At 44.5% G+C, this 22,968-nt stretch overlaps 4 protein-coding genes and 2 pseudogenes across 4 annotated transcripts in view; 4 read left to right on the plus strand and 2 right to left on the minus strand.

Annotated features, from left to right (window-relative positions):
- Window positions 1–46: 46 nt before the first annotated feature.
- LOC101779077 lies at window positions 47–4,467 on the plus strand (annotated as a pseudogene).
- An 821-nt stretch (window positions 4,468–5,288) lies between these two features.
- Window positions 5,289–7,293, minus strand: LOC101779484 (annotated as a pseudogene).
- LOC101758903 (pescadillo homolog) lies at window positions 7,047–13,610 on the minus strand. Its single transcript, XM_004982030.4, has 14 exons — window positions 13,467–13,610; window positions 13,290–13,375; window positions 12,817–12,945; window positions 11,524–11,643; window positions 11,310–11,435; window positions 10,834–10,918; window positions 10,612–10,722; window positions 9,962–10,055; window positions 9,478–9,827; window positions 9,254–9,361; window positions 8,743–8,864; window positions 7,858–8,062; window positions 7,530–7,760; window positions 7,047–7,389 (listed from the first exon to the last, which is right to left on the minus strand). Exons 1-14 carry the CDS (start codon window positions 13,488–13,490, stop codon window positions 7,300–7,302), a joined length of 1,881 nt encoding a protein of 626 aa, XP_004982087.1. The 5' UTR covers window positions 13,491–13,610; the 3' UTR covers window positions 7,047–7,299.
- Window positions 13,611–14,444: 834 nt separating this feature from the next.
- Window positions 14,445–18,073, plus strand: LOC101779874 (denticleless protein homolog). The gene is made up of 15 exons (XM_012848914.2): window positions 14,445–14,717; window positions 14,825–14,933; window positions 15,058–15,122; window positions 15,237–15,275; window positions 15,380–15,476; window positions 15,590–15,686; window positions 15,804–15,870; window positions 15,954–16,030; window positions 16,233–16,308; window positions 16,510–16,592; window positions 16,682–16,766; window positions 16,868–16,936; window positions 17,020–17,087; window positions 17,173–17,221; window positions 17,410–18,073. Exons 1-15 carry the CDS (start codon window positions 14,502–14,504, stop codon window positions 17,791–17,793), a joined length of 1,581 nt encoding a protein of 526 aa, XP_012704368.2. The 5' UTR covers window positions 14,445–14,501; the 3' UTR covers window positions 17,794–18,073.
- A 1,467-nt stretch (window positions 18,074–19,540) lies between these two features.
- Window positions 19,541–20,529, plus strand: LOC101759302 (oleosin Zm-II). Its single transcript, XM_004982031.4, has one exon. The coding sequence runs from the start codon at window positions 19,627–19,629 to the stop codon at window positions 20,176–20,178; it is 552 nt and encodes a 183-aa protein (XP_004982088.1). The 5' UTR covers window positions 19,541–19,626; the 3' UTR covers window positions 20,179–20,529.
- A 1,925-nt stretch (window positions 20,530–22,454) lies between these two features.
- The window catches only part of LOC101759711 (alkaline ceramidase), a 5,342-nt gene continuing 4,828 nt past the window's right edge, over window positions 22,455–22,968 (plus strand). The window contains exon 1 of the mRNA XM_004982032.4: window positions 22,455–22,690. The gene's annotated coding sequence lies outside the window, so the exon portion shown is untranslated. The remainder of the gene's footprint in view (window positions 22,691–22,968) is intronic.

Here is a 22,968-nt window from a genome sequence, read left to right on the forward strand (position 1 = left end):
AAGGAAACGGAGAAAACGTAACAGAAGTGCCCTCGCCGCCGCCGCCATGGGCAAGAAACCCTGTAGCCGCTCGGCCCAGCCATCGAAGAACCCCGTCGGAGCTCTGCCGGTGTCGGACTCTGAGTCGGAAGAGCCGATCCACGACACCGACTTCGATGAGGAGGAAGAGATCCTGCGGGAGAAGCCGAAGGAGGAGAAAGTGAAGGTGAACCGGAAGCGGGAGGAAGGGAATGTGATGGAGGTGATGGGGAAGGAGAAGAAAGAGGAAGGAAAGCTGAAGAATGGCAAGGGCGGAGGTGGGATTCTGACAAGCAAGCTTTTCTCGGAGCTCGACATCTCCGAGCTCACTGCAAAGGCCATAAGAGAGATGAGCTACACCCACCTCACCGAGGTCATGCTTGCATTGCCACCGTCTAGAATTTACCCTCACATCATCTTCTTGCAAGTTACATACTTTCTGTATTCTGTTTTCGTTGCGAGTCCATAATTGCATGCAGTTGAATGTTTCGTTCTGTGAATAATAGCGTCGTCATAGGCAGGTTCAATCTTCTCTCTGATGCGCTGTTGGATTTTAGTATCGATGTAATATAACGGCATGCATGCATGGTTGTTGTTTTCATGATTGCAGATTCAAGCTAGATCAATACCACATCTGATGGCACAAAGTGATGTGATGGGTGTAGCCAAGACTGGCTCAGGGAAGACCTTAGCTTTCCTTATACCAGCGATCGAACTGCTCCACAGCTCCCACTTCTTGAAGGAGAACGGAACTGGAGTTATTGTGATTTGCCCAACAAGGGAGCTTGCCATCCAGGTATATGAATGACGCAACAGTATTTCTCTTTGATCCATTTACATGTTTTATGACTGTTCAAGGACTTGCTATGAGTGAAGCAATCATAACATTTATTTTTCCAAACTGAGATAAGGTTATTCTTTGCTAAGGTAGTGCTGTGTAAATATGAGAGGGGCCAGAGGCTAGAGTAGCCCCTGCGTTATGAGAACGCTAGGCACCGGGGTTACAATGCTGTGTAAATATGGTGCACAAAGTTGTTCATTTTGACAGTATTTTGGAGACAAGGCCAGAAAACCGCTTTTCACACTATTGCTACTGTCAAATACTAGCTAGTTGTTTAGCTCCAAAAGGCATCTATCTGTCATATATCTAAATTTTGTATGATTGCTGAGACTATTCATTTGTAGGGACTCATACTTCACTGTCCTTAATTAGTGTTTCTTTGATGCATTTGTGCTAGACACACAATGTTGCCAAGGACTTAATGAAGTATCACTCGCAAACTCTTGGATATGTAATTGGCGGCAATAATAACATGAAAAGTGAGGCCAACCAGCTCGCGAAAGGGATCAATGTATTAGTTGCAACGCCGGGCAGGCTTCTGGACCATCTGCGGAGTACCAGTAGTTTCAATTACAAAAAGCTAAAGGTAAATGCATACTGATTATACTATAATATTTTTTTGACGGGTCAATGGAGGGGGGGAGAATTCCCCACCTGATTTTCATTGCATTAGTGGCCCAAGCCAGCCCGGCAGATTACAGCAGAGTTATCGTTTTTTGTCCCAAGAGGGTTACTATAATATTTTTCCAAGTTTCAAGGAAATATTTGAAATACTGCACATATTGAAATTGTCACATTAAATAATAAGTACAAACAGCAATTTCATACTTCTCTATTTGCAGAATCAGTATCCTGATTACTCCACATATGAATTCTTTGCATGTGTCTACCTTCTTCTCGTCCACAACTTGAAGTCTACCTGTTAGTGAATTAGAGTATAGATCAAATTTCAGCGTACGTTATGCCAAGTATATGGAAAAAGTCACAAAAGCTAATAGTCTCTATTTTTATAAAGTCACTATTAGCTCTGTTACGTGTTTTGTCTTCATTAGTTAGTTATTAGTTGCACCGAATTCGTGGGTTGGGAAGTCCAGTGGATATTTAGTAAACCAATTAAGTGGGAACTAGTTACTATTGTGGGTAGAAGTTTTGGATCTATAGCTAAAAGTTTTTTTTTTTCATCCGTCACCACACTAAATTCTATTTTCTTATGGAAGGAACGTATAATTGCATTGTAAACATGTTGTCAGGCATTATTTTGCCAAATTTGCTGGGCTGCCCATGGACAACTCCAAGCCTTGCGTAAATGATATCAAATTTCATGAAAAATTCTGTTAAGCCAATGGATATCATGACTGACCTCTACCCCGCCTTTTCTGACATAACTGTGTTGTAGTGCCTTATAATTGATGAAGCTGATCGAATACTTGAGAAAAATTTCGAGGAAGATATGAAACAAATATTTAAACGCCTACCTCGGGTGTGACCATCTGACAATTTCATTTCACATGCGTAGTGCGGCCTTTAACTTTGTACTGAGATTACTGTATTTTGTACTGGAATTATTATTCATTGTACGCAGGATAGACAAACTGTTCTTTTTTCTGCCACGCAGACTCAAAAGGTTAGTGGATCTGTTATTCAGCCTATTCAAACTTTTCCTTAATTTTCTCTATTGGTGTCAATAATGCTTATGTGTTATCGTCCCACAGGTTGAAGAGTTTGCAAATATTAGGTTTGGGAAAAATGAAAAAAGACAATGAAAACTTGTTCATGTTGGAGTAGATGATTCTGAATTCAAGGTATGGAACTGCTTGACCATGCTCCTCAGCTCTCTTTTAAATATTTTCCGGATTATTTTGTATCGTAAATAACTTTGATCCTCTGATAGCCCACTGTTGAGGGCTTGCAGCAGGGTTACTGTGTCATTCCTAGTGAGAAAAGGTTTCTGGTTCTGTATGCTTTCCTAAGAATGATAGTGCGCCAGGGGCAGAAGGGGCTGAAGGAGCAGAAGGTCATGGTGTTCTTTTCATCGTGTAGCTCAGTAAAATTCCATGCAGAACTTCTAAATTTCCTCGGGGTACAGTGTGATGATATCCATGGCCAGCTGAAGCAGCAGAAACGAACTAGCACATTCTTCCGATTTTCGAATGAAGAAAAGGGCATCTTATTATGCACTAACGTGGCAGCACGTGGGCTTGATATTCCTGATGTGGTAAGGTTTTGACCTGTGTTTTTTAAACCATTTGTACTCCTTTATACATTCCTTTACTAACCTAAGGATCTGTTTCCATGTTTAGGACTATATTGTGCAATATGATCCTCCAGATGACCCAAAGGTCAGTGGTTCTGAACCATGCTAAAGAAATTATCTATTTCTCACTTTGGCTAACTTGATACTGGAATTTAATTTGTAGGATTACATTCACAGGGTTGGTCGTACTGCCCGAGGTGATAAAGGCAAAGGAAGCGCGTTAATGTTCTTACTACCGGAAGAATTAAAATTGCTCATTCACCTGCAGGTAATATATGTTACGGTGAAATAATGTTTGTCCCCACTTTTTTAAGAAGAACCTTGAAGTACGTATATGCGGCATTATTTTCTTACTTTGTATCTTTGTTTTCTGGCATTGTATATCATCTAGCTACAAAGTCAATATAGTGTCTAAGTACTTTGAAATATGAATCGTGTTGTATAACTTTATACGCTAAGCCATTTTACTATTTGACTTCTCCAATAGCATACACGCTCTACATAATTGGACAGAGGGAGTAATGCATTTAATGTTTGCTTGTAGGCGGCCAATATTTCTCTGACTGAATATGACTTTAGTGAAAAGCATGTGCCAAAATTGCAACCAAAACTTGTGAGTGTCTCTTTCACAACTCAACCTTTTTCGTTTCAACGGGTAGTACTGTGACTCGATTTTTGAGCAGGAGCATATTGTTGGTGGGAATGACTTCCTAAACGAATCAGCGAAGCAAGCCTACAGATCCTACCTTTTGGCATACAACTCGCACTCTTTGAAAGGCATTTTTGACATCCATCAATTTGATCTCAAGGTAAACATCGGAACTTCTTCCTCAAGGTTCTGTCGTTGGTTTCTGTGCATCCACCCGCTCCACATTATGTTTCATTTCATTGCAAGTTCTGAAAGCAACAAGCTAGTCATAGTCATTGTCAGCTTGTGGCTGTTTCCACCCCCACACCCCTCTCACAAAACCTATACACAACAACTTCACATATCAATACAAATGTTGTCGGCTCCTTGCCTGCCATAGTCAGCTTGTATAAGAATAATGCTGATATTCCACTAACTATATTTTGCATCACCCGACATGACTTATTTGCATATGAATTGTGGGGTTTTGATACCACCCAGAATTGAACGAGCCTATATGTCTAATTCACTGCTGTCTTTCAGAAAGTAGCGGCATCATTCGGTTTGAAGGACCCTCCTAAAGTGAGTCTGAATCTGGAGAGCAGCGCATCGAAACACCGTAAGATGAGAAAGTTGGATGGTCGACGGAGGCAAAGAATTGGCCCTTCAAACCCCTACGGAAGGAGAGGCGGCTATGATCTCAAGTGGCTGCTTGCAAGATTCTAGAAAGGGTACATCAGCGGATTCAGAACTTCAGATAAGATGCGAGGTTCAGTTTGGTTTCGCTCCTGCATTCTGCAGAATTGTTGAGTTCATGATGAAACGACACGCCCCTGCTCAAACAAAGAGGATTGAGTCTAAAATAAACTAGTTTTCCCTCCAATCCCTCCCATTCCATTTCAGTCCACTACTATCCAAACAAGCCCTTAGATGCGTCTTGCCCAGCGAGTAATGCATAGTATTAAATGTCCAAACTCTCAGCATGCGAGTTATGTGGATGTATTGATTATTACTCGAGCAACAGTATGGTTGGTTCCTTCATTAGTTGCCACGTTACAATTCCAAATCCGTCTGACTATTCGGTGTCTCTGTCAGTCTACATCCGAGCCTTCCTTGGAGCCTTCTTCTGCAAACTTTACCAGCAGAACGTGGCCAAAAAAAATACTGCAGAATTCAGCATGGAATGGAAGGGCAGATAGTCAGGCAGTAAGTAGAAGAAGATTAATTTTTCAAATTTGAATCGGTCAATGACGCCACTATCTTTTGTCACAGATGACCCTTGCGTCTGTGACTCCAAGATATACCCACCTCTGATGTCAGGTTGCCCACGAAAATGGTGTACTCAGGTCCAGTTTCAGGATGTGTTTGGTTGGTTGTATCATTTGATTCATGTATGAAATGATTTAAAATAATAATGATCATTTTGTTTGGTTGGGTGAATTGTACCAGCTCATTCAGAATGAGACCATCCCACTTAATACATTATTCTACTAATTAGAGTGAACCACATGGTACAAGCAAATTGGTTGAACCACCACATCCAGGATCATCCATGCATGCATCATGTGGTGCATGCAACCAAATACACCCTCAGTATCAGTTTACTCTGCACAAAGCTGCCATCGTGCACACAGCCGGTATTTTACAGAGGAATCGGCAAGACGGCAACATCAAACTGTCTGACACGAACACCAGGTCAGTCCAGATGGACTCGATGAGCCTGCCCATGAGCGAGGCGCCATCAGGACTTGCGGCTAGTAGTAGCTCATCAGGCACTGCGCGCGCGAGCCATGAGCAGCTCCCCCAAGCTCCTCGCCGCGGATGCCGGCGCGCCCTCCCTCAGCAGCCCGGTGAAGGACCCGCCCCACTCGCCGGTCCGGCGCGCGCGGACGAGCTCGTAGCAGATGGTGGTGTCCCAGCGCTCGATGTAGGGCAGGTGCTCGGGTGCCGTCGCCGCCCTCCCACCCCTCGGAGACGGCCTCCCTGACCGGACGCAGCCGCACGGCCTCGATCGTCGTCACCAACAGCTTGCTCTGATGGTCATGCGGAGTTGGGCGGGCGCGCGATCATGACGGGGGCAACCGCGGGACACGGCCAGCGGAGCTGCGGAGGCCGGCGCCGGCGGCGCGACCTTGCCGGCCGGCCCGGAACCTTTGCAAAGCGCCCCCCGGATCGGATCGCGATTATTAATCGCGATCCGATTGTTTTACGAATACCCCCTATTTTGGATCGCGATCCAATTATTTTCACTTTACCCCCTTTTACTTTACAAATAACCCCCTAAATTGGATCGCGATTAATAGTCTCGATCCATTATTTACATTTAACCCCTCGTAATTTGCAAATAGCCCCCCTGGTCGTGGCCGGATCCTCCTCCGCCGGTCCGCCGGCGCCGCCGCCCTCGACGCCGGGAATCGCGAAGCCCCACCTCGGCCACCAATCCTCGGCGCAGAGCCCTAGCACCATCCCCCACCAATTCCTCCATCCGCAGCAAGAATATGGAGGGCGGCAGAGTCGTAGGCGGCGAGCACGGAGACGGCCCGCGCCGCGAGGCCCCCGCCCCAGCGGCAGGCCCGGCAGGTTGGCCAGCCCGCCGATGATGTCCCGGTAGGTGTTGCCGAACGGCAGGGGCCGAGGGGCGTGGACCTGGAGGCGTCGATCACGTGGCCTTGCCCCGGGAACGCGTGCCAGTGGCCGCTCCGGTTGCGGGACGCGATGAGGAAGAGGTCGTGGGCCTGCATGGCCAGGGCCGCCTCGCCGCCGCCCTTGCCCTTCAAGGGGAGGATGCAGACGGCGGGCTCGCCGTCAGCGGTGGCAGCTCCTGGGTCTGCGTGGCTGCTGAGGTAGCTGACGGTGGCGGCGAGAGCGAGAGGGAGGAAGAGGCCATGGTGGCAGAGCACGGGAGGCGCGTCGAGCCGAGCACATTGGACAGCCCCGCGCCCTGGCAGGGCCTGGCAAGAGCTCTGTCTGCTAGGCTACCGGCAGTGGAGCGCAGGAAGAAGACGACGGAGTGCCAGGGAGCGGCTGGTTTGACTGGCCGTGCTCTGGTGGCCACGTTCCGGCAGCAGCATGTCGTGCCTGGCGCACTGCGGACTGCGGAGTTTCCACTTTGGGGTTAGGGCTGCCTGCTCATGCGACTGCACAACCGCTACAAAATGGCCCTCGTGTTTGTTTCAGCAACCAAAACCATTAACCGCAGCCGACAGATAAAAGTAAAGCCGATGGCTAAGTGCGGCGATCAGAAACATGCTGAGGAGTGACCGTGCCAAGCAGGGGCAAGAAACATTGATCCACAGATCAGGGCAGGAGCATCCCACAATAATGCAACAAGTAAAATATATCAAGTATGTTGTCTTCAAGTATCCTGGTGCACATCGTTAAGCCCAGATTGAACAGCATAGATATCTTTACGTCAAACAAATAAAAACAACATAGCTATCAAAAGGCGACCACCATCACACAGTGCTGATCGTGGCAGCGTCACTACAAGAAATGCTACCCAAGGCTGATGCCAGTAAGGCCCAAGCAGATACATGCCGCGCTGATGAACATGGAGACTCAGCGTTGCTTAGCAGACGCGCTAGACTCAGCGCTCTTTTTTCTCTTCTTCAGTATCTCAACTTTGTCTTGTTTCCTTTCCTTGCCAATCTGTGATCACAAAGAAAGAGTTTAGGTGTTAAAGCCTTTTGGTACGACTGGCACAATCATTTGATACTGAGTAAGGTAGTCCATTGCAGGAAAATTGAAAGATGTTGATACATGGTGCAGTACATATTGAGTACACATACCTTCATTGCCTTATACAGGCCTCTTCCCTTGCGAGACATGGTAACCGTAGAAATGTCAGCACTATCCTTCTCAGCTTGTTTCTTCTCATCATCCACGTGGTCTGAGTTTGTATCATCCTTGTCCATGGTGTCTGGTGACTTATCTGCTTTCTTATTTGACAGATTTGAGAAAGTAACGCCATCAATTTCCATCTTCAGCTCATCATGGTATTGCTTCTCTAGCATCTCCAGCTAAAAGAACGAAGAAAGGCAGTGTGTTACAAAAAACTGCGAATGGTACGAATGCGGTGGAATTTAGAGACCACTTAAACTGAAACAAACAACACACCTTCCTCTTCTTTTCAGCAGCTTCGTTCGACTCTGTTCGATCCATCATTGCTGCTACCAACGAATTGTCCAGATCTTCATCACCTGGCAGAGGCAAGACCTCATTGCGAGCAGCAGCTTGCAGCCTCTTTATTGTTTCTGCATACTCAGGAATGTAACCCTCTGCATCGTTGTCCACAAAAGGAGACAAATGTGGTGGAGGTACTCTGCAACATGACAAATTAAAAGTACATGATCATCAGAATGGCTAGTTTCCAACATTATTCCACAAGTACAAGTCGTAATCTAGGCAACGATGACAATTTAACTAAATATTTTAGAAAAAAATGTGCTTTAGTTGCAGTAGCAGAAACAAATAGTGGTCTTGCAACTACTACCTCCATCCAGAAATATAAAGGATTCTAGGTTTGTCCTAAGTTAAACTATTCTATGTTTGAGCAAATTTATAGAGAACGCTATTAAAATCTGCCACGTCAAAGTAAACTATGAAAATTTATTTCATAAATGGATCCAATATTTTCATTTGATATCATAAATATTACTGTTCTTTTCTATAAACTTGGTCAAACTCTTCTAAGTTTTACTTCAGACAAACTCAACCCCTTGTATTTGTGGACGGAGGATGCAGTAAGTATTAGCAGTAGCAGCTAGTAAGTTGTATGGGTAGCAACGGAAAGCAGCAACTGGTAAGTAACTAGCAGCAGCAGCAGCAGTAAGAGTAGCAGAGCTTGGCAATTTTTCAAGTATGTCTCATACAGCATGTTAAAAGCTATTATCACTATGTAAAGATTGGAGAGCCAGATTCTATAATTATGGAACTACAAATTTAGCATATCTGACGACCCACATTGGGTTACAATGGTAAAGTTGCTGATATCACACACACCTTCCAACAATATACCCTTCTGTCGGCAATATGATGCGAGCATTTACACAATCAAATATCCACTGTGGTTGGACATACTCCCTAGTGAGGAAAACATGGCTTTGTGTCGGCCTATCAACAATCTGCATTATAATATAAGTGACAGGTTAAGGAAATTGAAAATTCAAATCAAAGAAATAGAACAAATAAACAAACAACTTTGTAATACTTATTTGATATTTAATAGAGAAGAACAGCATGTAACAAATGAAAACCCAAGGTATGATCGAACAAAATAGCCACAACATGCAATGGGTATTCTACATGGGCAAGTGCATGATGTTATATCGGCTTACACAAAATATCCATTATGTTAAAAAAAGATAGGAATGAAAGGGTAATTCTTTATCTAACACCAAGTAATAACATCAAAGGTTCACCACATGACATTAATGTCTCACTTACGAGATGGTACATCAAAATGTCTCCATCACTACTATAGTTCAATTTAATTATGGCGAATAAAATCAACCTGATGAGTGATGTCTTCATCTACTTCAGTAAATGGAGCTCCTTCTCCTTCCCACGAAACAGTTCCTCCAAATGCCGGGATAATAAATAACAGGGACTCCCTAGGCACCTGAGAGTGAATAAAGGATCTTTTTAAAAAAAAATAGGAAAATGTATTCAAATCAAACAGACTCAATTGCTGCCGCCAGATAAGGCTTGCAATAAGGCCAAATTCCAATAACCTACCTCCCGACTCAAGTAGAACTTTAAGTTCTTAAATAAACTTTTACATTCTTTGGTCTCATCATCATCTGTGTCAACAGCAGTCGTTTCTTCTACAAGATGCATTAGTGCACCAGGTTCATTAGCTGGGAGCTGATGTTGAAGCTGTGCCAATCTGAGTTCAGACTCATCTGCTTTTGAGCTTGTTTTATTGTTTGCATCCTCATTTTCCTTGATTGCTCCACCAGTCTCATCTGCTTTTGAGCTTGTTTTATTGTTTTCATCCTCATTTTCCTTGATTGCTCCACCAGATTCTGAGTTTCGAATCACTTTCCCAGAACCAGTAGACATGTATCGGCACAATGCATATAGCTCTGGTACAGATTAACATGAAACGTCAGAAAAAAGGACATAAACTTAAACAAAAAAAGAGAGAAGAGGCATATGGCGGGTATGTATTAAAAAGACATACAGTTGCAGTTTTATAATAAGAAGAACCAGAACATACCAGCAGCTAAAGCTTCCAAACGAGAATCCAGAATAGGGGGATAATTTACATTAATTGAATGGTAGAGCTTGAAGTTTACAAATCCCAGAAGCGTCTGCAGGTACAATAGGCAAGTCAGAAACTTGAAACAGACACTAAAAATAGTACTATCAAAGTTAAGTCGTTATTTATTCTCAGCTGAAAGTGATATTTTTTAAAAGGGTATTTAAAAAAAAATGTCATGTACAGTGTCTAAGTCCAGGAAACTATGCTACAGAATGATACTGGTTATGTAGTTTATAACACACCACGCCATTACTGGACATTCTAACATATTTTGATTTGAACATCATAGCATATCTTGGTTTGGGTGAATTGCTTCATAACCAAACGAAGGCAATGATGCTTTGCAAGAAGGAAATAGCATCATTATGTCTTTGACAAGTGCCTACAGGGCACACTTCTCAGCCTTATATTGGAATAACACACATTTGCAATCCCACGAAGCAAATTAACTTTCCAACGTGATTAACAAGCCAAATAAAAAAATAACCGGCTTCAAATAAAAAATACTAACATATCAGTAGTTATTTCCTGAAGTATTTTACCCTGACAATCGCAGAAAACATGAAATACAAAAGAACTAAACAGCAGTCCCCCATATTTTTTACCTCGTAGAATTCCAGAAAACTAAGCATCACATTGAAGTCAACATCATCAGTTAATACTTGCTGAAGAGCATGAGGAGTTAGCCAAGTGATCTTTTGTCCTTGAACTTCAGCCTGTGTTAAATGGTAGAATCCTGAATTTTTGACTATTGCATGGGGCAATCCGGCAATGACATAACAAAAGGTATCAAGGTACATAGATAAACGAAGTGCACAAGTAATTACCTGGAAATATATGCCCTTCACAGAAATAAATGTCTTCCTCAGGGAATGAGTTCTGGATATGTATGCTTGCCATTCATGGCTCAACCTATAAAAATATTTTTAAGTACATGGAAATGGAAATGGCTTCTTCATATAAGAAGAAATAATAGATGACCCCCTAAAAAGGGCAAACGACCAAGCACAAGCTCTTCTTTCTGTTTACAAAATTTAATTTCCGCTTGAGCATTTGAGGAGCACAAACAATCAGCAGACCATATGCAGGTTCAAATGTAACCATATGATATTAAAGAAAAATGTAAATTTTTATATCTTCGCTGGTTAATTGCAAAGCATACTTCTTTATACAACCTTCAATTTCTGTAGGACAAAAATCCATACAAGAAACATAAATTGGAAAAATCAGAGCATGATCACCAAGTGCACACAAACAATAGCATGTTGGCTGAGAAAATGTTGCGATCTCAAACAAAACATACCTGCGGCAGTTATGGATCCGTTTGACTTCAACACGTTCACCATCAACAGCAGGTAATGCCGCAAACAGATGAACCATTGTAAGGCAGTCATCCAAGTCTCGAAGAGCATCAACAAACGTTGGATATCTGTTCAATAAAGAAAAAAAAAACTTAATGCTATATAGAGAGGGTACTCGCTGAACTCCAGAAGAACCAATTGTAATTCCCGTGGTACCTTTCAAGGACCAGCCTATCAAGCTTGTATGTTGGTGGTCGATTCAACAGTCTGTCCGCAAGATCCCTGTTTTTCTTAGCAACAGCCTTCTTAACCTTTTTCCTGTGGACCTTAATTTGCCTGAAATCAAACATAATAGGACTGTCAAGTACACAAAACATACAGAAAAAGCAAGGATTCTTAGCCATGATCATATTCTCATATACTCTAATCACACCCACAGGGAATAAACAAATTATGGCGGCAGTGTCATTATAATGTTTTAGGAATATTGAATATAGCCAATCACATATAAAGCACATATACCAATATTTATATCATAAACAGCCAAGTAACTAAGAGGCCACTAGTCCGTTTCACAATCAAGCAGCAAGATTTTTCATCACCAGCGAACAAGGAACCACAATGCTGCTTTTAGGGCCTGTTTTCTCAGCCCATTTTCAGGTCCTGCTTCTCTCCAGGAAGCAGAATCTGAAAAAACAGCGAATCAAGAGCTGTCTTTACTACTCGGTCGATCTTCTTAAGTGGATTACAAGGGATAATGTTCTCAGTTTGCTGCTAGGAGTACTACATATACTATAGTACTATAACCTTCATCCACAGAAAATTTGGATCCGAAATAAGCTTTCCCAAAGCCACAATCCCAAATCAACATTTTTCAAAAGTTTGCTCAGATAAACAGGCCCTTACAAGTATACCAAAATAACATTGATGCACCCAACAATTAGTTTGTTCAAAAATTTCTTGCTGTTCAAAATACAAAATTTCATCTGGTTCAGGTTAACTAGCAAGAATAAACTAGGCGTTTAAAATATCAGCTCAGATAAAATATCCTTCACCGTTACAGGTAAACATGTTAGATTGTTGGCTACAATCTTGACTACTGGCATTTGTTTTATTGAACATGAGTCATAACTTGAACAGTTTTTTGTGAAAAATAAGGGATAGTGGTTTTTCCTGAATACCACGTTCTATCCTGATCTAAATGAACAAGCCTTTTGAGAGTTAGTTACAGGCTTGATTTAACAAAAAACCATTTACTGTAAGAAACCAACTATTGAAACTATCACTAATAGAATTTATGACCATGTATCGCTGTGTCATTAGTTAACAAGCATATCATTCCTCTTCAAAATGAAGATACAAATCCAAATGTATCCATGCAACACTTATTTCCCAAACAGTAAATAGAGAAATGAGGAATTAGGCAAAACTTCATCCTCCATGTGACTCCCTCTAGTCAGTAGTCGCCAAGGTAAAGACACGCAACAAATAATTGGCAGGAAAAGTTACCTGAATTTCTCGATCAAAGGGTCATGAGCAAGAAAAGCGATATCCTTCATGTGGTAGTAGGTCTTGTGGTTTCCTTCCACTTTCTTCTTCGGCTGACGAGGAAAAACACCTTTGAGAATGCATAGTTTCCTGCAATAAGCATGAAATTTTCAATACAATTATTTGCAGAAACTCCTAATTGGAACTGTCATTTTGAGTTATTCGTGCCACACAAGCCGCACATAACACAGTGACTCCATTAAGACCTTAACTTGCCCTTGGCATGCTACCAATATAGCACACAACAAACTGAAATACCTAGCTTAATGGAAAGTTTAACAGCCACGAAAAAATACTAAAATTCCCTGTTCGAGCATAACTGGTTAACACCAGCATAGCATCGCCACAAGCTTATCCCAAATTTTACGCGGTCGCCGCTCCCAGATGACCGCTCGTCGATAATAAACAGGCTAATCAGATTGATGGTGACAAACCTGAAGATTGCAAGGCTGACTTGCAGGTAGTTGACCGCCTTGGTCCTCGTGATGTACTTCGCCGCATTCCCCTCCTTCTTCTTGCCCTAAAGCGCAGCAAGAACAACACCTCAGAGACTCAGCAGATAACGGAGAGGACTTTGGAAGGGAGGGGGAGTAGGGGGAGGGGACGATTACCGCAGGGCGGTAGTGCTTCGGCATGGCGGCGGCGGCGGAGGTCGCTCCTCGGACCGGGAAGGGGAGGGGAAAAGAGAGGAGGGGATGGGTTTTAGGGTTTTGGTTTATAGGCGGCGGGCGGTGGCTTGGGCTGGTGGTGGCGTGTTGCTGAAAGTGCCGGCCTGTCAGCGTCTGCTTGCACAGTTTTTCTTTTTTATATTCTTATTCTTACCAAAAAAAATTTAACTTCGACGAAATAATCGAATGGAAGTGGCAAATTATACGTGGAATTTATGCAAAATTTAGGTCCAAACAAGTTACGTATTGGATTTAGTCAGTTCTTTGCATCGAACATATAGCAGTTTAACTTTTAGTCGTTTGGGGGAAAATCACTTTGTAAAATTATTTTTATTTGCGGGTCAACCATGTACACAAAACCTAGTCACCTAGGGTTATTATATTATGCTTTTAAGCTATTGTTTGAGTAGTTACGTATTTGAAACCATCCATTGGATTCACAGCCCATCTTTTTTCCGAATAATTTAACGTTTCAACCTAGAGCTGTACTGGAACCGTAAGAAAATGATTGTATGTGTGATGGTAACTTTTTATCCCGTTCCATTCTCTCTCTTTCCATAGTGCCCGGCCCTAGAACGTTGCAATTTGTGTCTTGTCAGCCCATCTCCCGATGGGCCAGATCTACACCAGGCCCGCAACGAGATCCGCCGCCTGTTCAAAGTGGGACCCCCGTCGCGAACCCACCGCGGGTCCCAAACACCAGGCGCGTCGTGGCCCTACTTGCCAGCCACCCATCGCCCACGAAATCCAGCAGCACGCGGCTTGAGATGCCAGCTTTCGCGGCCTCTTTTTTTCGCGGGGCGCGATTACGAAAAGGCTCTTCCCGCCGGCGCCCACCTCGCGAGGAGCGGAATCCTCCTCCATTAAACCCCTCCCGCCCCCAGGCTGCCCGCCATTTCCTCCCCCGTCTCCGTTCGCGCCCTCTCTCTCTCTCTCTCTCTCTCTCTCTCTCTCTCTCTCTCTCTCTCTCTCTCTGTGATGGCGATGTCGCGGCGGCGCCTCTCCCCGACCTTCTTCGGCGGCCTCCGGTCCCGGGAGCTCGGCGGCGCCGGGGGATCCTCCTCCTCCCGCGGCGCGGGGCGGCTCCCCTACCTCGCCGATCTCTCCTCCGACCCCGGCGGCCGCGGCGGCGGCGTCATCGCCGTCGAGCATTCCGGCGACTCCGCCATCCCATTCGCCATCTCCTTCGGCAAGGTACGGAGCCCGAGATCCTTCCTCCATATCGCGTCCTTTGCAAAGTCAAAGCTTGCATCTGTGATTTGCGAATACCGGCTGTTTGATGAATTGTGCCATTTGTTCAGACCGCCCAGACCTCTAACCTCCTGGCCGTTGCCGACGAAGACGGGTACGTCGGCCTCTATGACACCCGCCGGCGCCTCCCGTCCAGCTCCTCGTCCCTAGAGAAGTCAGGTCGGTCCGCAACTCCTCACCCTCCACGCTCAACACGATTTGATCTAAGATTTGGACATGGTCTTACATTTGGTGGCTTGAGCAGTTTATTCCAATCCAATCTGACGCCGTGCTCTTCTTGCAGCTGAGACGAGGGTCTCCGATTGGGTTGCTCACAACAATGCAATCTTTGATGTGTGCTGGATCAAGGTAACTTCATTTGCTATGGTTCAAACAGGCCAACGAAATCTAGCATAAAAGTCAATCCTTAGGCTATGTGTACGTTTCTGACTAAGTTGCAATCTGTATGTGTTACTTGTGTAGGAGGGATCCCAAATACTGACTGCATCGGGTGATCAAACTGTAAGTAATGCAACATCGATCAAATCAGTGTGTTTAGTATGCCATCATGGTACCTATGAATTAGTTGCCTTCTGCAAAATCTCACTATGATTTTTCTTTATCAGGTCAAGATATGGAGTGTGGGGAACAGGAAATGCATTGGTGTCTTGTCAGGACACACTGGAAGCGTGAAGTCACTTTCATGTCATTCCTCAAATCCGGGTCAGTGGAGTACTGTCTAGCCTGAATTGCTGAATCAGTTCGACTTAATCTGAACATATAATCTACAAAGGCTGGTTGCAAACTCCTGTTGAAGTAGTTTATTTTCTTTGCAGAGCTTATTGTTTCTGGTTCAAGGGATGGTTCGTTTGCTCTGTGGGATTTAAGATGCGACCCTAAATCTCCAAATAGCCATGCTGAAACATGCCTCATGTATGTTCTATTCGTTATTGATACTAAATGTTCTGTCAATTAAAAATCTACAGTGATCACAAATGTTTGTAGCGATGTAACAACTAACATCATTCACTAAAATGTGCGACATGTTAGGTCTTCTGCTGTTGTCAGAGAAGCCCACAGTCCTGTCCAGAGAAGTCAAACAAGGTCTCGGGCGAAGGTACTAAATTTATGTGATGTGGATTTTGCTTGGGATGATTGTATATTCTCTTTTGCGTGTTTGCTGATATTGGTGACATTTAGGCTGCTTCAACAAGTATCACATCAGTTCTTTATCTGAAAGACGATGTCTCTATTGCTACGTCTGGAGCTGCAGACAAGTAAGTCCCTCTTGCATCTTTATTCTGCTTTGTAATTTATCACCCAGCTTCACAGCTTTTGTTTGGCTTGTATTGCATTTTCTCTGAAATTATTGTGAGATTTATTACCAGTCATTCCATTGCTTGAAAATCTTTATTGTGGAGAATTAATGTTCTGATGTTTCTAAAATACTAATCTTGTGCTTTTGTAAATGCTTGCCAGTGTTGTGAAAATATGGGATACACGGAACCTGAAAGTGCCAGTCTCCAAAAATTCTCAAGCAGGGGGGCAACCTTTGGTAAATGTCTCTACTCACTAGAAAGAATGGTGATTTGCAAAATAGAAAGGAATGATATACTATAGTACCACAAAAGCAATAAAATTGAGTGCTTCAGAGTATAACCATGTATGTCAATTTCAAACAATAACTACAGAACGGCGTGCTTCCTTATCTCAGCGTAGACAAACTCTGATCAGACTTACTGGTTCTTTGTTTCAGAAGGAGGGTGTGAAACATGGCATCTCTTGCCTATCTCAAGACTCATATGGTGCGTACATTGCTGCATCATGTATGGATAACAGGTAAAAATTAGACCCTATCCATCAGATACTACTAGATACTTTTCATGTCACTGATGAAGACTGATTTTCTGGTTGTACATTTTTTTCAGAATCTATTTGTACAGTGTGCTCCATGTGAACAAGGGACCAGTAAAGGTTTACACTGGCAGCAAAATAGAGTCTTTCTTTGTCAAGGTCAGTGGGTGACTATCTGGCTTTGGCATCCTTTAAATAAAAAACCCTGCAAATTCTAGTTCCTTAATGTGTTCTGTAACACTAAATTTTGCATCATGCAGTCTGCTATTAGTCCTGATGGAAATCACATTCTTGGTGGTTCAAGTGATGGAAATGTATACCTGTGGCAGGTACTTGTTGCATGTTCATCAACTGATTTTTTTTCTTACATTCTATGTGTTACATACATGCTGATTCGTCTCCATTGACATAGGTGGATAAACCTGAAGATGACCCTATAGTTCTGAAAGGCCATGAAGGCGAAGCAACTTCAGTTGACTGGTACGATATACAAACGTGAAGACTTCTGTGGAACCCTTACTGACAATCCAGTCCTCATGTTTCAATATGAATTACCATTTTTCAGGTGTGTGTCGGAGGTTGGAATGATAGCAACATCTTCTGATGACTCTACGGTAAGTACTTGGTTAGACCTGCAAATTTTTTTTCTTGATACGTCCTACTGAAGATGGCTCCATTTATTCCCCCTATATATGTTTGTGACAATATGTTGTAGATAAGAGAACCTACAGTTTGTGAGCATAGAAATACAGCACCATATGAAATGAATTGGAACATCTGACAATTCTGTATCCTCTATCAGGTTCGCGTGTGGAGTACCAAGAAAATGGAATGCACCAATGTAAGCTCGCCAACAGCATTCCGTAAGCGGATAACTGCGCCAAACACAGAGTACCGAAGATCTGCCAGCCACGAGCGAGCTACCACATCATGGGATGCAGTTGCCTGCACCAGCACCGACGGCAAATCGCCAAGCGGCTCCCACTCTCCCCTTCAGCCCAGAGCTCTGGACTTTGGCACTCCGGAGTCTGCAAAGAAGAGAGGCTTTGCATTGTTCCAGGAGGAGGCCCTTGACACAAGGAAGAGCCCAGAGGCTCAGATGAACAGCCCCTCGTCGGTTCTGAGCCCACCGCCATCCCTGAAACGGAGAACAATCCGGGACTACTTTGCCAGTAGTGCTTCCTGAATCTGACACTGCCTGACAAGTAGCTGATCCCAAGATCTCTTAGCTGCCTTGAGGACCAGGGCTTTCTTAACTTATGTTCAGTTGTGAAGACAACTGCAAATTTTGGTAAATTCTTCTGTGAATCTGCTGGTGGTCAAGCTCATGACTGATCCTTCCGAATCATGGTTGTACATAATTTATTTCTACATAACCATCCTTATTCTCTTTGTATTTGTCCTCCATTGAGCTCAGTCTAACAGAATTGAAGAAATATTTCAGTTTTATATATTTTCACAGTGCATCTCCACTCTTCCAGCTAAAGCTAGCATTTCAATTTTCTAGTGATGTTGGCGACCTACACCTTAAAAGTTAACAGCATTATCCCTGTATTGATGTTTGAACTCCGCATCAAGTGTCCGTGACCTTGAGCATGAGCTGCCGGCAATGCCTCCGTGCACACCACCTGTTTGTCTGTGAGACGGCCGAAACGAATGCAGACTGTCCAGCTTAAATCTAAGGCCAATCATTTATCAACTATATATAATATATGGTGACATTTGCAATGTCACGGCATAAACAATGGAGTTCCTCCCGGATCAATTAAATGGCAACAATGGAGTAGTGGTGATGTGGTATTTTCTTTTCCAATGCAACCGACTCAACTTGGAAAAACAATACTACTCCGGACAACATGACATGGCTTCCTGGCGCTCCTGTAACTATGGACGTCACGGCGTCATCAGATACCGGGTCATGTAGCTCTTTCAGATGGAAACGTCCAAATATTCTCAAAACATATTACCTGTGTATGAGGCCGTGGCACATATTTATGTAAAAATACAAAATTAATTATATCTCATTTTTAGATAAAAAATTGAAATGAAATCACAAATGGGTAACTGATAACAATATATCTTCACTGTCACACACTCGCCCTTGTTACTTAGTACAATGTACAATAGTGAAAAGCTTAATCCAATTTGCCGTTATCTTGGACACGGATTCTTCAGTGCTAATCTTGGACACAGATTCTTTAGAGTCACTAACGTGTGGATCTGGACCTATGTGTCAGCACCTTCCTTGATATAGGGCGACAAGAATTTTGATAGTTGATATAGTATAATAAGTAGAAATACTTTGATTGTCAAACATAGTAGACATTTTGCTACTGGCAAAATTCACATAATTTTCATCTATGGTTGCAGTGAAACTTCTTCTTTTTAATAGCATTTCTTTCTAGATTAGGCGTATTTCTAGAATCCATGACGACAAAATCTTACTAGAGATAAAATGAAAATGCTGACGGCAAACTAGAATCCACATCGCAGCAGCAAAACCAAAAAGGTTGTTCTTGCCCTTACTGTGCATATATAGTAGAAACTCCATTGAAGAGACGGGTGCGTGTGTATGTACTTGCTCATGCCACACTCTATCTTGTTTGAATTCTACCAAGCTTGTAGCTACGGTAAATATAATTCAAATACAAAACCTCCTTGCCCACACCAGCCGCGCTAGCCGACTTGATCACCGTCTGGCGTCTGCTGTCTGACGCTGTCCATGCACATCTGCACACATGTGTACACCCCTTGCGCTGGCACGCACACACGACACAGCTCCCGTGGCCCTGACAGCCAGGGACACCGCGCGCGGCGTGCCGTGTCAGCCCCCTCGACCGGTGTTCTCCATGCAGGCCTCCACCCCGGCCACGTACCCCCTCCCTCCACATACGTGTCGCCGCCCTCGCCACCTATATACAGCGACCTGGACGGGGCCTCTCCACTTCACTCCTCTTCTTGCATCCTTGCAAGCTCTCTTCCCTGCAAAGGTCCTTGATTCCAACCGGCAGCAGCAGCAATGGCGGATCGCGACACACGCGGCGGCATCTACGGCGGAACCCACGGCCAGGGCGTCGGCGGCGGCGGCCGGCCGGTCGGGGAGCAGGTGAAGGGCATGATCCACGACAAGGGCCCCACGGCGACGCAGGCGCTGACGGTGGCGACGCTGTTCCCGCTGGGCGGGCTGCTGCTGGTGCTGTCGGGGCTGGCGCTGGCGGGCTCCGTGGTGGGGCTCGCCGTGGCCACCCCCGTGTTCCTGCTCTTCAGCCCGGTGCTCGTCCCGGCGGCGCTGCTCATCGGGATGGCCGTGACGGGGTTCCTCACGTCGGGCGCGCTGGGCCTGGGGGGCCTCTCCTCGCTCACGTGCCTGGCCAACACGGCGCGGCAGGCGTTCCAGCGCACCCCGGACTACGTGGAGGAGGCGCGCCGCAGGATGGCAGAGGCCGCGGCGCACGCGGGCCACAAGACCGCGCAGGCCGGACACGCCATCCAGAGCAGGGCGCAGGAGGCCGGCGCCGGAGGAGGCGGCGCCAGCACCGGCGGCGCGGGCGGCGGCAGGGCGTCGTCGTAAGCGAGCTATGGTGATAGTACTACGTGCGTGGATGCAGCAGAGGGTCGTGGAATGCTGCGTTGTTCAGTACGTCGTGTGCCCGGGATTTGCTCGCCTCCCCGACCGAGTGTGTTGGTAGCCTGCGTGTGGTGTGTTCGTACGTGCTGTGTGCCGGTGCGCGTCTGTGTTCCTCATCGCTCCAGTTCGGAGCTGTGAATAAGTAGCTAGGGGAATAAGTGAAGTGTCTGGGGAGAACGTCTGAGCTAGACCGCTAGCGCTAGTGTGGCTGGGCGCTGGGCTGGCTATATATGTTGTGCATCAGCGGTGTCATGTGTCATCTTCTGTTACGGAAAGCATTGGTGAATATATGTCTCTTTGCTGAATAATTTCGTCGGATTTGTGATGCGTCTCTCTTTGCTCGATCGTTTGTGTCTTCCATTTCGATCCTGCTACGAGCCCCGTGAGATACCACTATCCGAGCTGAGCCTAAGGCGATTTTCTAGTCCTTAATCCTTAACATAAATAAACAAAACAAAGAAGGGACAGATTCCGTTGAAAATGGAAACGGGGAGTAATAAAGAGATACAGAAAGGAAAGAACAAATTCTGCTGAAAAGAAAAAAGAAACAAAAAGGAGAGAATTGCTATTGAACATTCGGTTTGAAAATAAACTTTGATGGAATGCAGATCCTGCCGTATATTGTTAGAATTTTTGCGACTGTTTTCACTACTTTTCGGAGATATAGAGTATTTGAAAGGGTTGGGTAGTTAGCACGAGGTAGGAGCGTAGGATATTTTCTCGATAGTCGCATGATTTGAGCAGTTAAATAAAAACTAGACCGGCTCTTCTGTTTTTGTTTTCCTCCTGCTATTAAAATTGGTCTTTTGTTCTTGCCCTACCCTGCTTTGAAGTGTACTCCGTAAAATCATACTCAGTACTTATAATTTTACTTTTATTTTCCCAACTTTATGATTTAATCCTTAACTATTTACGAATTAATGTGATTTTCTTAGTGATTATATTTTTGCTCTTATTTTTCCAATTTTTCACAAATTTTCTTCCATACTCCGTAATTATAATTTTGCTCTTATATTTCTAATTTTATGATTTTATCCCAACTATTCAGAAACCAATGACATTTCTTTCTAGTTAACCGTTAAAATATACATTTGAAGTGTACTCCAAATTATGATTTTGCTCTTATGTTTTTAATTTTGTAGTTTGTCTTCAGTTATTTACAAGTTAATGCGATTTTACTAGTAAAAATAGGATAAAGATTTAAAGATCAAGTGTAAAAATCCAATTGACTTTATGAAGGGTAAAATTATGAATTTTTTTTTAAAAAATAGAAATGCAGTTGCACTTGGATAAGATAAAAAACAAAACCAAAAGATTATATTTTAGAAGGTGTAAATTGGCATATTAAAAAGCATTCGAAGATCAATAGTGACATTTATGTCCCTATTGGCTGCCACCAGCATGACCAAAGAAATGCCAAACATTCAGACCTACGTCAAAGTTTCAACAATTATCTACTTTATTAGATTCGTAGGTCTAGATTTAAAATGCTATCAATCCTATGTCAAAGTTTTAACCGATGATCGTTTACTTTAATCCCAGTAGGTCTAGGTTTTGTGCTAAATTTCAAATTTGAGCCATTTAGCTTGAAGCCTTAAGACAATATCATTAAGCTACATCTCGAAATTCATCTCTGGAGGATAGATCTGCACCGGCGGAAGACATGCATGTGCTGATGGAGGACAAATCTAGCAACGATCGGTTCGCTAGCTGTTGCTGCACGGATCGGCCATGTCCATCTAGAGTTTGTGGCGATTCATGTGTTTATAGAGGTAAATGTGTATGAATATAAACTTTTGCGGATGCGCTGGATTTTTTCAAGGAAAGAAAAGAAAAGTCTCGACAACCTCAGAATTTATGCGTTGCATAGAAAACACAAAGGGCAGTGCCAAACGGGCCGTCGCGTCGGCGCGTGTGCAGCCGCAAGGCTGATCCGCGCCGCGTGAAAGCAGCGGCGCGGCACGCCGTTTCGCACCACCTGTGAGGCTGTGAACCCGCGGCACCCTCCACCGCGGATGGACCACCGCACCACGCCTCTCTCCCCTACTCGTGGGCCCAACCAGCGCGCACCAACAAAGCGGGCCGCTGACGCTGAGCGCCACCCACACCCTCCCGTGGGCCCCCCCCCGACGTGTGGGCCACCGTAGTTCAAACCCGCACCGCGTACCACCAACGTCGTCCCGGTCCTGGACATCGAAACCGAAAAAAGAAAGAGGGAAAAAAAGAAAGAGGACAAGAAAGAAAGAAAAAGAAAAGCGAAGGGAAAGCCAGGAGAGATTCGATCGAGCGAGCCAAACCACCACGGGCCTCGCCGTCTTCCCCCCTGCTCCCTCCCATGCCCTAGCAGCGAGCGAGCGAGCACGCGCGCGGCCGCAGCCTTCCAGCCAGCCAGCGACGGAGGAGGGAGGAGCGAGCGGAGGGGGCGAGGGAGAGCACCGTCCAAGCCCAGCCCGAGGTAGAGGCAACTCCAATGGAGGTCCTTCTTGAACCCTCACCTCATATCTGAGGGCCAAAACATAAAAAAACATATTTCTTCCCTGGCCTGTGATCTTTTCTTCAACTTGAGGGTGTAAGTGTAAAACGTGGGAACCCTTCACCGCCTACGTCGGAGGATCCCAGTTATCACACCCTCTAGTTCAAGGATCAGACCACTCGTTTCTTCCTACCCTTTACCTGTTGATCATCATCAGCTCTCTCATACAGTCTCCAACTACCTGCTCCTTGTCGCAAGTT

This window comes from Setaria italica, chromosome IX (assembly GCF_000263155.2).
Source record: "Setaria italica strain Yugu1 chromosome IX, Setaria_italica_v2.0, whole genome shotgun sequence".
NCBI classification, from domain to species: domain Eukaryota; kingdom Viridiplantae; phylum Streptophyta; class Magnoliopsida; order Poales; family Poaceae; genus Setaria; species Setaria italica.

Bases quoted from the DNA above. Each gene is read 5' to 3' on its own strand.
- LOC101758903 (XM_004982030.4), bottom strand. From the start codon at position 13,490: ATGCCGAAGCACTACCGCCCTGCG. The intron at 12,946-13,289 runs GTTTGTCACCAT...TGCTTATTGCAG, and splicing joins GTCAGCCTTGCAATCTTCAG to GAAACTATGCATTCTCAAAG. The intron at 10,919-11,309 runs GTATGTTTTGTT...ATATTTTTATAG, and splicing joins CGGATCCATAACTGCCGCAG to GTTGAGCCATGAATGGCAAG.
- LOC101759302 (XM_004982031.4), top strand. From the start codon at position 19,627: ATGGCGGATCGCGACACACGCGGCGGCATCTACGGCGGAACCCACGGC.
- LOC101779874 (XM_012848914.2), top strand. From the start codon at position 14,502: ATGGCGATGTCGCGGCGGCGCCTCTCCCCGACCTTCTTCGGCGGCCTC. The intron at 16,593-16,681 runs GTAAAAATTAGA...CATTTTTTTCAG, and splicing joins GCATCATGTATGGATAACAG to AATCTATTTGTACAGTGTGC. The intron at 17,222-17,409 runs GTAAGTACTTGG...ATCCTCTATCAG, and splicing joins CATCTTCTGATGACTCTACG to GTTCGCGTGTGGAGTACCAA.